Raw genomic sequence first — 15,720 nt, forward strand, 5'->3', positions numbered from 1 at the left:
ATTAATGTTTAAAGTGACAGTGGTCAGATGTTCAAAAAATGCTCTGGTCCTTAAGGTGAAAAAGGGCTCGGTCCTTAAGGGGTTAATGAAGCGATTTCATGAAATTTGTAACAAATTCGGGTTCGTCAACTTCGATTCGCTCATCTCTAGTCAGCGCAGCACACGGGGCACCGTAAACGGCTATCCGGCGGGAGCTGAAGCAGTCTGCGCTGCTGGATAGCCGTTTATGCGATGGCCCCGACATACAAAAGCATCGTATGTTGATGCTGCCTTCAACATGCGATGGCCTCCGAGACGCCATCGCATGTTGAAATTATCGTAGGTCGGGGGGGGGGGGGGGGGGGTCACTGTACTTAGCTGCTATATAATACACAGGAAATGCCTCTCTTTTTGAATTTCCTTATTGCCTGACCACAGTGCTTTCTGCTGACACCTGTGTCCACGTCAGGAACTGTCCAGAGCAAAAAAGGTGTCAGCAGAGAGCACTTGTGGCCAGGCAGAAAGGAAATTCAAAAAAAGAATAGAATTTCCTGTGTATTATACAGCAGCTGATAAGAACTGGAAGGATTGGGATTTTTGTTTAATAGAAGTAACTTTACAAATCTGTTTAACTTTCTGGCACCAGTTGATTAAAAAAATTTTTTTTTCCAGTGGAGTACCCCTTTATAAAAAGGAAAACTATCAGCTTGTTCACTCACACTAAACCCAGTTTATAGTGTGGGTGACCAGGATTCAAACTAGGGGTCACTTATTTTTGCCTGCCGAGATATCTTGTTCTGAAGTTCCGGGATTTCTAATAAGAATTAGAGCAGTGAAGGCGTCTCTCCCGCCGGCTGGCCGCCTCTAGCTCCCCTAGTAAGGCTCCTAAGCCCGCCACTCCACTATTCATTTGCATTGGATTCAACAAAACTTCCTAGTGACGTGGAGTCCCACATCACGTGATCGCAGCCCTCTGAAGAGCGCATGTGCCGCTATAATTTCCCCAGCTCACACGTTCTGCACTGGGGAAAATATAGCGTAGGAGCCTTACTAGGGTAACCAGAGGCAGGAGAGACACCTTCAGGGCTCTTATTCTTATTAGAAATCCCAGAACAAGATCTCTCGGCAGGCGAAAATAAGTAAGTGACCCCTCATTTGAATCCTGTTCACCCACACCATAACTCTGTCTATTGGGTTTAGTGTGGGTGAACAAGCTGACAGTTTTCCTTTAACAGTGCTCAGGAGGATGGTAAAGTATGACTGCAGGATCAGACTACACAGTGATTATTTGTAGTCTGTAACCATGGAGACACAGATCTGCATAGGAGCCAGATACACAAGAGAGAAAACAACACAAAAATACCAAACAAATACCATTTAATTCCAAGAAGAGAAGAAAAAATAAACACAATATACAGATTTCTATAAAGAGAAAATAAAGCAATAATATTAGAGGACCTGTGCTAACAGGGTCACCATGGTCACTGAAGCCCAACTTCATAGCTGTGTGCATCTCAAGAAACCCAACCGTGCGGATATGTACATAGAAGAAATGAAGGAAACAGGGCAGTGAAAGTCAGACGGCACCAGAGATCAGCCATCCCCACCCGACACGATGGAAGTTGGAGTGGAATGGGATGCTGCTGTACTGTAAACAATGCAAAACTATTTTACAGGGAAAACATTTGCCGTGGAGATCCTGATTCCAGCCTCCGCAAAAAGAATGGAATGGTCAATTATTTTGTCAGAATCCGCTCCATATGAACTGCAGTCTAAGGAGATCCTAGCACCAGTATGTTCTGCCCACACCCACTATGTTTTTCAGACAGGCATTCCCCAAATATTCCACCGTGTGCCCAAAGCCTATGGTGTAACCACCCATAGTCACATAGCTGTATCCAGTGAATGGCTGGGATCTGGTGGACTACACTGGGTCTTGGAACAAATCCTTGTGATTTTATTTTTTTTAGGGCATTTCCCTCTCCAAATAAATATAAACATAAAAGTCCTTAGGTTGTCTTCTCTCAACAATTCCATTCAGACATATCCGCTGTCTCTGGATGAATTGCAGTTTATTGAAATGTGAAATGCGGCCAAAAAGCAACATTAATGGGTAACTCTCCCTTAAAACCAAGTCCTGCTAGTGATCTCCTTACAATCCGCTGCAGAAGGGCACATGCAGGTCCTACAGGGGCCTCTGCAGGAGAAACATAGCATTACATGGTCACTCTGGGGAGCATGGGAGTGTGACGTCTATGTACACTACCAACTGCCACTTTAAAATCCAAAAACCCACCTTTCCCAGACTCCAGAAGAGCAAACTAACTTACTGTATATACATTTGGCTGCATAACTGTCTATGGCTGAAGAGTTTTGGAAAGCAGGTGATAACATCTAGAGGAGCGAATATAGTGGCCATTCTGGTTGCCATCGACCTTTCCTTAAGACAGTTATAAACACTATTAGGGTGAATAGCATTTTGACAGAACATGAAAGACTTAAGGGGTAAATGCCCTTTTGTGACGCTTTCCTCATATTGCAATAAATTAGTCATTTACATTTCTTTGTGTTTCTCGTAGAAGAATTTAGATAAGGCTGATCGAAGGAGATTCAATAAATACATTCAGTAGGATATATTATGTTATACTTAAGCGATTGTGGGAACCACCGAGTATCAGCAGAGGGGAGGTGCCATGCATGTACATTCAATGAGGCCAGCAGGGGCGAGAATGACAGAGTACATATGTGAGAATGGCTGCCAACCTGTTCCATGATGTCCCCTCCACGCCAAGCTCTACACTGATGCCCTGGACTCAGCAGCTGCATCACTATACAAAGACACTAAAGGGGTAATCTATCATTCCTTGCACAAGCGCAGAGTGGAAATAATTGCACAAATCTGTTGCACAAGCTCCCAGTTTCCACTCTGTGCTGGCAAAGGGAATGATAAACCCCCCCCCCCCCCCCAATACAGAATCCGCTCTCTGCCCTTGTGACTGTCACAATACATGAGGCAGCAGCGGTCACAGGGAACAGCAATGTTTAGGATGCACTCAGTCACTCTTTCCCCGATGTCTCAGTGCTGCATGCTGCCAGCACTGTCGTGGCTCGGTGGAGGTGTCTCTTGGCCCCCAGGCGTCCTCTTTTTGTGGCCTCGGACACAGTGAGCACTCTCACAGCAGTCATCATCGTCTTCGCTCTCAGTTGAGCTTTCGCCAAATGCCCTTGGTTTTTCGTAGATGCAGCAGCCTAAAGGACAAAGCAAATATCACAAAAGGAGGCAGGAAGGACTTTTTACTTTTGTTGCTGTTCATGGAAATTTAGACACTTTTTTTGAAAGTTACTCCAAATAGATCTGTGCAGAAGTCATTTACAAGGAGGCAGCACTATCTGTACCCTACATTTACAGGGAGAGACAGGGAGGCAGCACTATCTGTACCTACATTTACAGGGAGAGACAGGGAGGCAGCACTACCTGTACCTACATTTACAGGGAGAGACATTGAGGCAGCACTACCTGTACCTACATTTACAGGGAGAGACATTGAGGCAGCACTACCTGTACCTACATTTACAGGGAGAGACATTGAGGCAGCACTACCTGTACCTACATTTACAGGGAGAGACATTGAGGCAGCACTACCTGTACCTACATTTACAGGGAGAGACATTGAGGCAGCACTACCTGTACCTACATTTACAGGGAGAGACATTGAGGCAGCACTACCTGTACCTACATTTACAGGGAGAGACATTGAGGCAGCACTACCTGTACCTACATTTACAGGGAGAGACATTGAGGCAGCACTACCTGTACCTAAATTTACAGGGAGAGACAGGGAGGCAGCACTACCTGTACCTACATTTACAGGGAGAGACATTGAGGCAGCACTACCTGTACCTACATTTACAGGGAGAGACATTGAGGCAGCACTACCTGTACCTACATTTACAGGGAGAGACAGGGAGGCAGCACTACCTGTACCTACATTTACAGGGAGAGACATTGAGGCAGCACTACCTGTACCTACATTTACAGGGAGAGACATTGAGGCAGCACTACCTGTACCTACATTTACAGGGAGAGACATTGAGGCAGTACTACCTGTACCTACATTTACAGGGAGAGACATTGAGGCAGCACTACCTGTACCTACATTTACAGGGAGAGACAGGGAGGCAGCACTACCTGTACCTACATTTACAGGGAGAGACATTGAGGCAGCACTACCTGTACCTACATTTACAGGGAGAGACATTGAGGCAGCACTACCTGTACCTACATTTACAGGGAGAGACATTGAGGCAGTACTACCTGTACCTACATTTACAGGGAGAAACAGGGAGGCAGTGGGTCACCCATGATCTTTATATTTATAAGCAATATTTTTATTTAAAAAATGCAAAAAAAAAAAAAAAAAGCAGCAAGTACATATAAGGGGAAAGGGTGGATAATAATACACAAAAAAAATATCTAAAGGGAGACTCTTGTACAAAGATTCCCTAATGTCTGGCCAGAGGTCTGAATATAACTGGGCTTCTGTAGTCACACTGGACATAAATGGCAGCATTCAGTGCATCTGTAGGAGGCGGACAGAGCTGTGCGGTAGATTACAAAGTCTGAGAACCTGCAAATGTTCTTCATACACAGAACATCACCTGCACCACAATCCTCTCTGTAGCTTCTGAGAGGAATTAACCATTACCATGGTAACATGAGAGACGTTCCAAGAACGCCCACTGTCAGATGTCCATGAGCGATCTGAAACCTGTTATATTCCTATAAAGCTTGGAAATAAAATCAGAGATTGAGTTAAAGCAAACCTGAAGTCCTGACAGATCACAATGGAGCAGATCTTACCAGCAGGGACAGAGCAGTCACAGACTCATCTAGACCCTGGGATCCAGGCTCTAATAGTGGCAGAGAGAAAGATTTCCATCGTTTAGCTATTGGGCTGAGTTTGATCATGTTGGTGGTCTCCGTATAGAGGGGACACGGCTACTGATGACCGCTCAGGAAGGCAAGGTGATTGCTAAAACGTGTCCTGTAAACCCTTATATGTGCAACTTCAATAAACAAAATGGGGGATCAAAACCTGTGCACAGGAAAAGTTGACCAGTTGCCTATAGCAACCAGATTGCTTCTTTCTCTGAAAAATGATCGAAGCAATCTGATTGGTTACTATGGGCAACTGGTCAACTTTTCCTCTGCCAAGGTTTTGATAAACCTTCCCCAATGTGTCTAGCAGAACTTGGTAACGCTGTGACTTTCTGTACCGCCAAGAGTCCCACCGAGTGCTGATAACCTCTCTACCAATGTATCGCCCGATATTTACACATCAGTCAATGAAACCCCTGGACACCTTTCATGTAGGTCAGGAGCCGACACCAAGTGATGATACCAAATGTGATGTGAACATGGTATAATGGAGATTCTCCTTACGTGGTGAAGACCAAGACCAACTCTCAAACACCTCATCTGAAACACTGGTGTTGTGATCAGTGGACTCCAACCCATGGCTCTCCTGATTGCCCAAGACTCCCAGAATGCACGGTCATGTAGTCTCACAAGAGAAGGTGAACCACCGGTTGAAGATCACTGGACTAACACTGGTCCTGGACAGCTTTCTGCCGATTCTCAGTGATGTCAGGGGCCCAATCCTGTCAGGAGGCTGAAGATAAATGTATGAAGGGGCCGCCCTGCGGACTCACATTTTGAGGAGCGTCGTCCCAGGTGCTCGTTGTCCACTGTGTCACACGTCCACTCCACCTTCTTATCTGGTTTCCTCTTCCTCAGTTTTATGGTGAGTGAACGCGGCTCCTGTAGGGGACAAAAACCTCTCAGAGCAGCAGATGCCAAGATGGCTCCATGTAAACCAAAGTCAATAGGACATGATCTTATGTGGGGATTCACCAATCTGCCTGAAACGCAAACCGTCTGGGGCCCAGAAAGACATCACAGGTCAGCTACTGTACCACTACTAGGACTGTGTATAACAACAGGGTGACCCCACAACTAGGACTGTGTATAACAACAGGGTGACCCCACAACTAGGACTGTGTATAACAGGGTGACCCCACAACTAGGACTGTGTATAACAGGGTGACCCCACAACTAGGACTGTGTATAATAAGAAGGTGACCCCATTACTAGGACTGTGTATAACAATAAGGTGACCCCATTACTAGGACTGTGTATAACAAGGTGACCCCATTACTAGGACTGTGTATAACAATAAGGTGACCCCATTACTAGGACTGTGTATAACAGGGTGACCCCATTACTAGGACTGTGTATAACAGGGTGACCCCACTACTAGGACTGTGTATAACAGGGTGACCCCACAACTAGGATTGTGTATAATAAGAAGGTGACCCCATTACTAGGACTGTGTATAACAGGGTGACCCCACAACTAGGATTGTGTATAATAAGAAGGTGACCCCATTACTAGGACTGTGTATAACAGGGTGACCCCACAACTAGGATTGTGTATAATAAGAAGGTGACCCCATTACTAGGACTGTGTATAACAATAAGGTGACCCCATTACTAGGACTGTGTATAACAAGGTGACCCCATTACTAGGACTGTGTATAACAAGAAGGTGACCCCATTACTAGGACTGTGTATAACAACAAGGTGACCCCATTACTAGGACTGTGTATAACAATAAGGTGACCCCATTACTAGGACTGTGTTTAACAATAAGGTGACCCCATTACTAGGACTGTGTTTAACAATAAGGTGACCCCATTACTAGGACTGTGTATAACAATAAGGTGACCCCATTACTAGGACTGTGTATAACAATAAGGTGACCCCATTACTAGGACTGTGTATAACAATAAGGTGACCCCATTACTAGGACTGTGTATAACAATAAGGTGACCCCATTACTAGGACTGTGTATAACAATAAGGTGACCCCATTACTAGGACTGTGTATAACAATAAGGTGACCCCATTACTAGGACTGTGTATAACAATAAGGTGACCCCATTACTAGGACTGTGTATAACAGGGTGACCCCACTACTAGGACTGTGTATAACAGGGTGACCCCACTACTAGGACTGTGTATAACAGGGTGACCCCACTACTAGGATTGTGTATAATAAGAAGGTGACCCCACTACTAGGACTGTGTATAACAAGAAGGTGACCCCATTACTAGGACTGTGTATAACAATAAGGTGACCCCATTACTAGGACTGTGTATAATAATAAGGTGACCCCATTACTAGGACTGTGTATAACAAGAAGGTGACCCCATTACTAGGACTGTGTATAACAACAAGGTGACCCCATTACTAGGACTGTGTATAACAACAAGGTGACCCCATTACTAGGACTGTGTATAACAATAAGGTGACCCCATTACTAGGACTGTGTTTAACAACAAGGTGACCCCATTACTAGGACTGTTTAACAATAAGGTGACCCCATTACTAGGACTGTGTATAACAATAAGGTGACCCCATTACTAGGACTGTGTATAACAATAAGGTGACCCCATTACTAGGACTGTGTATAACAATAAGGTGACCCCATTACTAGGACTGTGTATAACAATAAGGTGACCCCATTACTAGGACTGTGTATAACAATAAGGTGACCCCATTACTAGGACTGTGTATAACAATAAGGTGACCCCATTACTAGGACTGTGTATAACAATAAGGTGACCCCATTACTAGGACTGTGTATAACAATAAGGTGACCCCATTACTAGGACTGTGTATAACAATAAGGTGACCCCATTACTAGGACTGTGTATAACAATAAGGTGACCCCATTACTAGGACTGTGTATAACAATAAGGTGACCCCATTACTAGGACTGTGTATAACAATAAGGTGACCCCATTACTAGGACTGTGTATAACAATAAGGTGACCCCATTACTAGGACTGTGTATAACAATAAGGTGACCCCATTACTAGGACTGTGTATAACAATAAGGTGACCCCATTACTAGGACTGTGTATAACAATAAGGTGACCCCATTACTAGGACTGTGTATAACAATAAGGTGACCCCATTACTAGGACTGTGTATAACAATAAGGTTACCCCATTACTAGGACTGTGTATAACAAGAAGGTGACCCCATTACTAGGACTGTGTATAACAAGAAGGTGACCCCATTACTAGGACTGTGTATAAGAAGGTGACCCCATTACTAGGACTGTGTATAACAAGGTGACCCCATTACTAGGACTGTGTATAACAAGGTGACCCCATTACTAGGACTGTGTATAAGAAGGTGACCCCATTACTAGGACTGTGTATAACAAGAAGGTGACCCCATTACTAGGACTGTGTATAACAATAAGGTGACCCCATTACTAGGACTGTGTATAACAATAAGGTGACCCCATTACTAGGACTGTGTATAACAATAAGGTGACCCCATTACTAGGACTGTGTATAACAAGAAGGTGACCCCATTACTAGGACTGTGTATAACAATAAGGTTACCTCATTACTAGGACTGTGTATAACAATAAGGTTACCCCATTACTAGGACTGTGTATAAGAAGGTGACCCCACTACTAGGACTGTGTATAACAAGGTGACCCCACTACTAGGACTGTGTATAACAAGGTGACCCCATTACTAGGACTGTGTATAACAAGGTGACCCCATTACTAGGACTGTGTATAACAAGAAGGTGACCCCATTACTAGGACTGTGTATAACAATAAGGTGACCCCATTACTAGGACTGTGTATAACAATAAGGTGACCCCATTACTAGGACTGTGTATAACAATAAGGTGACCCCATTACTAGGACTGTGTATAACAAGGTGACCCCATTACTAGGACTGTGTATAACAAGGTGACCCCATTACTAGGACTGTGTATAACAAGGTGACCCCATTACTAGGACTGTGTATAACAAGGTGACCCCATTACTAGGACTGTGTATAACAAGGTGACCCCATTACTAGGACTGTGTATAACAAGGTGACCCCATTACTAGGACTGTGTATAACAAGGTGACCCCATTACTAGGACTGTGTATAACAAGGTGACCCCATTACTAGGACTGTGTATAACAAGGTGACCCCATTACTAGGACTGTGTATAACAAGGTGACCCCATTACTAGGACTGTGTATAACAAGGTGACCCCATTACTAGGACTGTGTATAACAAGGTGACCCCATTACTAGGACTGTGTATAACAAGGTGACCCCATTACTAGGACTGTGTATAACAAGGTGACCCCATTACTAGAAGCCCAAGGGGGGGGGGGCAGCTCCCCTCACCAGGGGCCCCTCTTATATAAGGACAGGCGCGGCCGAGACTCCGCATCACATATGGCCGCTCCCGGACTACGGCTCTATGTCCTGCCAGGCTGATGACGTCACTCACCGGCTGTGCATCGTTCTCGGTGGTCACAGTACTGGACGTGGCTCCTCCCCCCATCGCCGTCGCGGTAGATTCCGCCATGTCAGAGAAGCCGCTCCAGGCGTCAGGAAAAGCCTCGGAGTCACCTGCAGGATAACAGACCGTTTACTTCCGGCGCTCTACCCACCCACTACCGATCAACTCACTGGTACCGGGAGCCGCTTCCCCTATAGGATGACGTTTAGTGCGTCTAATGTGTCGGCCGCGGAGTGATATATTGTCGCAGATTTCTTCAGCAAAAAAATGATTCGCCAGTCACTACACAAACCTCCTTTCTGCCCGAGACCATCATGGCCGACTCGTCTATTAACCGTAACACTTGAGGTTTTATAACCAACATTTGCAGCGTCTGTAAAATGCCCCCGTACGTCTCAGTGTCAAGTGTAACCAGGCGCCATTTTTCTGGAGATCAAATTACATATCAGCAACGTTATTTGGCGTCAATAAAATGGCCCCTGTGTGCAGCCATCCAATGACACAACCAATGGCGCTTTGTGATAAGACACACGTGACTCTACTAACCAATCACAGTTTCGCTTCCGGCTGACTACATAGCTTCGTATCCTTGCGCCAAGTCCCTGAAGTTGCTGCTGTGAGGGGTGTTGCCATAGCGACAGCGTCCTAGTTTCTACTTCCGGCGGAATTGGAACGACAAGAGGGAGGAGTGAGGTAGGAAGAAGGCAGAAGAGAGGCACAAGAAATCTGAGGCAGATGAAGACACCACGTGACCCTGGGGTAGGTGAAACTGACGTCACTGGCGAGTAGTAGATGTCATGCTGTTGTGACGTCATAGCTTGCTATGTCTAGTCTTTATTTACATTATCTGCCCCTCAGGGTTTATATACCAGTAAAGAATTGTCTTGCTTGTGTACTACAAGTCCCAGCTCTGCCATATAGAATAGTAAGACGCTGGGAGAGTCTGAAACAGTTCTCCTCATGTGCTGGGTAAAGTAGTCCGCCCAGTCAATCTCCCTTCGTTATCCTTATTGGCCTTCTCCGTTTTCAGGGTCCGGTCCCGGTGTCAGACCCCACAGTGCTGATGGTCACGTGACTGTGTTCTGTACAGCCGCATGAACACTTTCTACTGATAATACCTCTCCCTATACACCCAAGCATTTCCTGCTGCTCAATCTCACTTTCTGCCTACCTTAAGTCTTCTGAAATAATGACCCCCTAAATCCCTTTCCTCACATACTCCCATATGCCCCAGGTCAGTTCTGGCCATTTACCCAAATCCTTCTCCATCTGGCGGATCCCTCTAGGAACATCAACCCTGTTACAAATCTTTGTATCATAAGCAAAAAGACCAAAAAAAGATCAATGATAAAGATATTAAACAAAATGGGTCCGAGTACAGATCCCTGAGGTCCCCACTGGTAACAAGACCTCGCTCTGAATATTCTCCTGAACATTGCTACTGAGGAAGGGGATACCCCAAAAACGTGGTTAGCCTATCTGCCTACACAGCCCACCCAGAAGAACACACCGTTCCTGTTACTTGCAACTGCTGGAACCCCCTGGTTTGTAGCCCACTGCCTTGACACGCAGTTTACAGTGCTTCTACATGAGGCAGCTGTATGCACACACTCATCACCGGACCGGCGCTACCCCTGCACCGCCGGTCCGGCGCTACCCCTGCACCGCCAACCATCTTCGGCCAGTCATCTGTGCCACTCCAGGTTCGACATTCCATCTAGACAAGCTCTCGTACACTACATCCAGGCCGGCCGCACAGCTGTGCCAGTCCCCAGCAGCGAGGTCTAATCATCCCGGAGAAGCCTGCGAGCCGTGCGGTGGGTGAGTGGTGACTGCACAAACCTCTTGATACAAACTTGTCTCAAACTTGCTACAATATCGCTGCTCATTTGTTACAAACTATTGAACTATCCACCATCTGCCTAAAACTACTAATACCTTGGATTCAATTAACGGCTTTTCCTTTTAGTATTACTAAATTTGAACATACTTGTTTAAACCAGCTTTTCTAATTATATATTTAAATTATACATTTTGCTATTTCTTCACCTCTCACATATTCACCGCTCGCCTATTTTACATCACCCATTCATTCATTCAATTTTCTTAACTATATATATATGTGTGTGTAATTTATTTTTAGTATATTTTATATACATTTTTCCACACCACATTTGCACAGAAATCCATTTCATCACCTATATATACCTAGAGGTCTGTCTGTTACCTCTTTTTATTGTATCTATCGGCACGCAGGGTACGTGTATCACAAGTACCTCGGTATATAGTGTGAACCCCCCAACCTTTTTATTTTTTCCATGAATATTCTCCATTGACTACAACCTTCTGTTGTCCGTCACTCAGCCACTGTCTAATCCACTCAACAATATGGGATCCGAGCTCAATGACTGTAGTTTATTGATAAGTCTTCTATGTGGAACAGTGTCAAAAGCCTTACTAAAATCTAGATATGTGATGTCTACTGCTCCTCCGCCATCTATAATTTCAGTCACCCAATCAATAAGATTAGTTTTGACATGATCTCCCAGAAGTAAACCCATGTTGTTTTACATCTTGCAATCCATGGGATTTTAGATGTTCCACAATCCTATCCTTTAGTAGGGTTTCCATTAGTTTCCCCACTATTGATGTCAGACAGGAAGTCTGACATCCATAGTGGGGAAATAAATGAAAACCCTACTAAAGGATAAGATAGTAGGGAGGAATCGGGCAACTGTAGGCCAGTAAGTCTGACATCCATAGTGGGGAAATAAATGAAAACCCTACTAAAGGATAAGATAGTAGGGAGGAATCGGGCAACTGTAGGCCAGTAAGTCTGACATCCATAGTGGGGAAATAAATGAAAACCCTACTAAAGGATAAGATAGCAGGGAGGAATCGGGCAACTGTAGGCCAGTAAGTCTGATATCCATAGTGGGGAAATAAATGAAAACCCTACTAAAGGATAAGATAGTAGGGAGGAATCGGGCAACTGTAGGCCAGTAAGTCTGACATCCATAGTGGGGAAATAAATGAAAACCCTACTAAAGGATAAGATAGTAGGGAGGAATCGGGCAACTGTAGGCCAGTAAGTCTGACATCCATAGTGGGGAAATAAATGAAAACCCTACTAAAGGATAAGATAGTAGGGAGGAATCGGGCAACTGTAGGCCAGTAAGGCATACAGTTGCCTGATTCCTCCCTACTATCTTTCTTATGAATGGGGACAAAGTTTGCTAATTTCTGGGATGACTTCTGTTACCAGTGATTGGTTAAATAAATCTGTTAAAGGGGCACTCCGGTGCAAACTGTTTTTCTTTTAAATCAACTGGTGGCAGAAAGTTAAACATTTGTAAATTACTTCTATTAAAAAATCTCAATCCTTCCAGTACTTATTAGCTGCTGAATGCTACAGAGGAAATTCCTTTCTTTGTGGAACACTGATGACATCACGAGCACAGTGCTATCTGCTGACATCTCTGTCCATTTTAGCAACCATGCATAGCAGATGTATACTAAGGGCAGCATGGTGGCTCAGTGGTTTGCACTGCTGCCTTGCAGTGCTGGGGATTTGGGTTCAAATCCCACTAAGGACAACAATAAATAAAGCATTATTATTATAATAACGTCAGCAGAGAGAACTGTGCTCGTGATGTCATCAGAGAGCATTCCAAAAAGAAAAGAATTTCCTCTGTAGTATTCAGCAGCTAATAAGTACAGGAAGGATTAAGATTTTTTTAATAGAAGTAATTTACAAATATGTTTAACTTTCTGCCACCAGTTGATTTAAAAGAAAAAAGGTTTTCACCGGAGTACCCCTTTAACCTCTTAAGGACATAGGACGTTCTCTAACGTCCCCGCTACCTGGGCTTTAATGCCCAAGGACGTTAGAGAACTTCCTGTTGTATTTCCGGTCTCTGCCGCTCGCCGGGCAGAGATCGGAACCGGATGCCTGCTGAAATCCTTCAGCAGGCATCCAGGGCAAACACCGAGGGGGGGCCATGTAGGAAATTGCCCTTGCGATCTGCGGCGATACCGGGCTGATCAGGTCTCTGGGACCCGACCGCCCGGTAATTTTGCATGATCCCGGCTGTCACAGACAGCCAGGACCATGCTAAAGTATAGGAGCGAGGTGGCAAGCCTGCCCCTCCTCCTATGCCCTGCGATCCGTCGGTTAGTTAACCGACCAATCGCAGGGGGGGGGCGTTTACTTCCGCCCTGCCCGGCCCCTTGAAGTCCGGAGAGGACGGGAGGAAAACCGGAGGACGCGGCGGGGGACGGGGTAGTGCTGGGGCCCGGCCCCGGTACTTACCTAGTCCCTGAAGACCCGGATCCCGGCAATGAAGACGGCGGCGACAGGTGAGTTCCTCTTCAGCCGCGGTCGGGCCCTTTACAGCAATGCACATCGCCGTAAAGCAACATGGATTGCTGTAATGGGACCCTGTATACTACAACTCCCAGCATGCCCAGCCAGCCCTTGGCGTCTGGGCATGCTGGGAGTTGCAGTTTTGCAACATCTGGAGGTCCACAGTTTGGAGACCACTGTGCCCTTCCAGATGTTGCAAAACTACACATCCTCAGCATGCCCTTACTGTCCAAGCATGCTGGGAGTTGTAGTTTTGCAACATCTGGAAGGGCACAGATTGGGAACCACTATTAGTGGTCTGCAAACTGTAGTCCTCCAAATGTTGCAAAACTACAACTCCAAGCATGCTGGGAGTTGTAGTTCGGCACAGCTGGCTCTAAAGATGTTGCCGAACTACTACTTCCAGCATGCCTGAGAATGTTTGGGAGTTGTGGTTTTGCAACAACTGGAGGCACACTGGTTGGGAAACATTGTCTGTTTCCCAACCCGTGTGCCTCCAGCTGTTGCAAAACTATAACTACCAGCATGCACTAATAGACTGTACATGCTGGGAGTTGTAGTTTTGCATCAGCTGGAGGTCCCCCCCCCCCCCCCCCCCTGTGAATGTACAGGGTACAATCACATGGGCAGGGGGCTTACAGTGAGTATCAGGCTGCAAGTTTGCGATGCAGCAAATTTTGCGTGGCAGCTCAAACTCGCAGCGGGAAACTCGCTGTAATCCCCCGCCCGTGTGACTGTACCCTGAAAACACTACACTACACTAACACACAATAAAATAAAATGTAAAAAACACTACATATACACATACCCCTACACGGCCCCCCTCCCCTCCCCAATAAAAAACGTCTGGTACGCCACTGTTTCCAAAATGGAGCCTCCAGCTGTTACAAAACAACAACTCCCAGTATTGCCAGACAGCCGTTGACTGTCCAAGCATGCTGGGAGTTTTGCAACAGCTGGAGGCACCCTGTTTGGGAATCACTGGCGTAGAATACCCCTATGTCCACCCCTATGCAAATCCTTAATTCAGGCCTCAAATGCACATGGCGCTCTCATTTTGGAGCCCTGTCATATTTCAAGGCAACAGTTTAGGGCCACATATGGGGTATCGCCGTTCTCGGGAGAAATTGTGTTACAAATTTTGGGGGGGCTTTTTCTCCTTTAACCCCTTATGAAAAGGTGAATTTGGGGTCTACACCAGCATGTTGGTGTAAAAAAAAAAAAAATTTTTTTACACTAACACGCTGGTGTTGCCCTATACTGTTCATTTTGACAAGAGGTAAAAGGGGGAAAAAAGCCCCCCAAAATTTGTAATGCAACTTCTCCCGACTACGGAGATACCCCATATGTGGGCGCAATGTGCTCTTGGGGGCGCACAACAAGGCCCAGAAGGGAGAGTGCACCATGTACATTTGAGGTGATTTGCACAGGGGTGGCTGATTGTTACAGCGGTTTTGACAAACGCAAAAAAAAAAAAAACACATGTGACCCCATTTTGGAAACTACACCCCTCACGGAATGTAATGAGGGGTGCAGTGAGAATTTACACCCCACTGGTGTCTGACAGATCTTTGGAACAGTGGGCTATGCAAATTAAAAATGTTGTACAGCCCACAGTTCCAAAGATCTGACAGACACCAGTGGGGGGGTAAATGCTCACTGTACACCTTGTTACGTTCCTCAAGGGGTCTAGTTTCCAAAATGGTATGCCATGTGGGGGTTATTTTGCTGTCCTGGCACCATAGGGGCTTCCTAAATGCAACATGCCCCCCCGAGCAAAATTTGCTCTCCAAAAGCCGAATATGACTCCTTCTCTTCTGAGCATTGTAGTTGGCCCGTAGTGCACTTCAGGTCAACTTATGGGGTACCTCCATACTCAGAAGAGATTGGGTTACAAATTTGGGGGGGGTATTTTCTGCTATTAACCCTTGCAAAAATGTGAAATTTGGGGGGAAACACATTTTAATGAAGAAAAAATATATTT

At 45.5% G+C, this 15,720-nt stretch overlaps 2 protein-coding genes across 2 annotated transcripts in view; one reads left to right on the plus strand and one right to left on the minus strand.

Annotated features, from left to right (window-relative positions):
* Nucleotides 1-1,339: 1,339 nt before the first annotated feature.
* PPP1R11 (protein phosphatase 1 regulatory inhibitor subunit 11) lies at nt 1,340-9,881 on the minus strand. Its single transcript, XM_056554311.1, has 4 exons — nt 9,663-9,881; nt 9,359-9,480; nt 5,692-5,800; nt 1,340-3,228 (listed from the first exon to the last, which is right to left on the minus strand). Exons 2-4 carry the CDS (start codon nt 9,434-9,436, stop codon nt 3,056-3,058), a joined length of 360 nt encoding a protein of 119 aa, XP_056410286.1. The 5' UTR covers nt 9,437-9,480; nt 9,663-9,881; the 3' UTR covers nt 1,340-3,055.
* Nucleotides 9,882-9,916: 35 nt separating this feature from the next.
* Nucleotides 9,917-15,720, plus strand: part of MGAT1 (alpha-1,3-mannosyl-glycoprotein 2-beta-N-acetylglucosaminyltransferase) — a 61,835-nt gene continuing 56,031 nt past the window's right edge. The window contains exon 1 of the mRNA XM_056554308.1: nt 9,917-10,129. The gene's annotated coding sequence lies outside the window, so the exon portion shown is untranslated. The remainder of the gene's footprint in view (nt 10,130-15,720) is intronic.

Source organism: Hyla sarda, unplaced genomic scaffold (genome assembly GCF_029499605.1).
Source record: "Hyla sarda isolate aHylSar1 unplaced genomic scaffold, aHylSar1.hap1 scaffold_663, whole genome shotgun sequence".
Lineage (NCBI taxonomy): Eukaryota > Metazoa > Chordata > Amphibia > Anura > Hylidae > Hyla > Hyla sarda.

Coding starts and splice junctions, on each gene's coding strand:
- PPP1R11 (XM_056554311.1), bottom strand. CDS start 9,436: ATGGCGGAATCTACCGCGACGGCGATGGGGGGAGGAGCCACGTCCAGT. Junction 5,801..9,358: donor CCGAGAACGATGCACAGCCG/GTGAGTGACGTC, acceptor TGTCCCCTACAG/GAGCCGCGTTCACTCACCAT. Junction 3,229..5,691: donor GGGACGACGCTCCTCAAAAT/GTGAGTCCGCAG, acceptor TTTGTCCTTTAG/GCTGCTGCATCTACGAAAAA.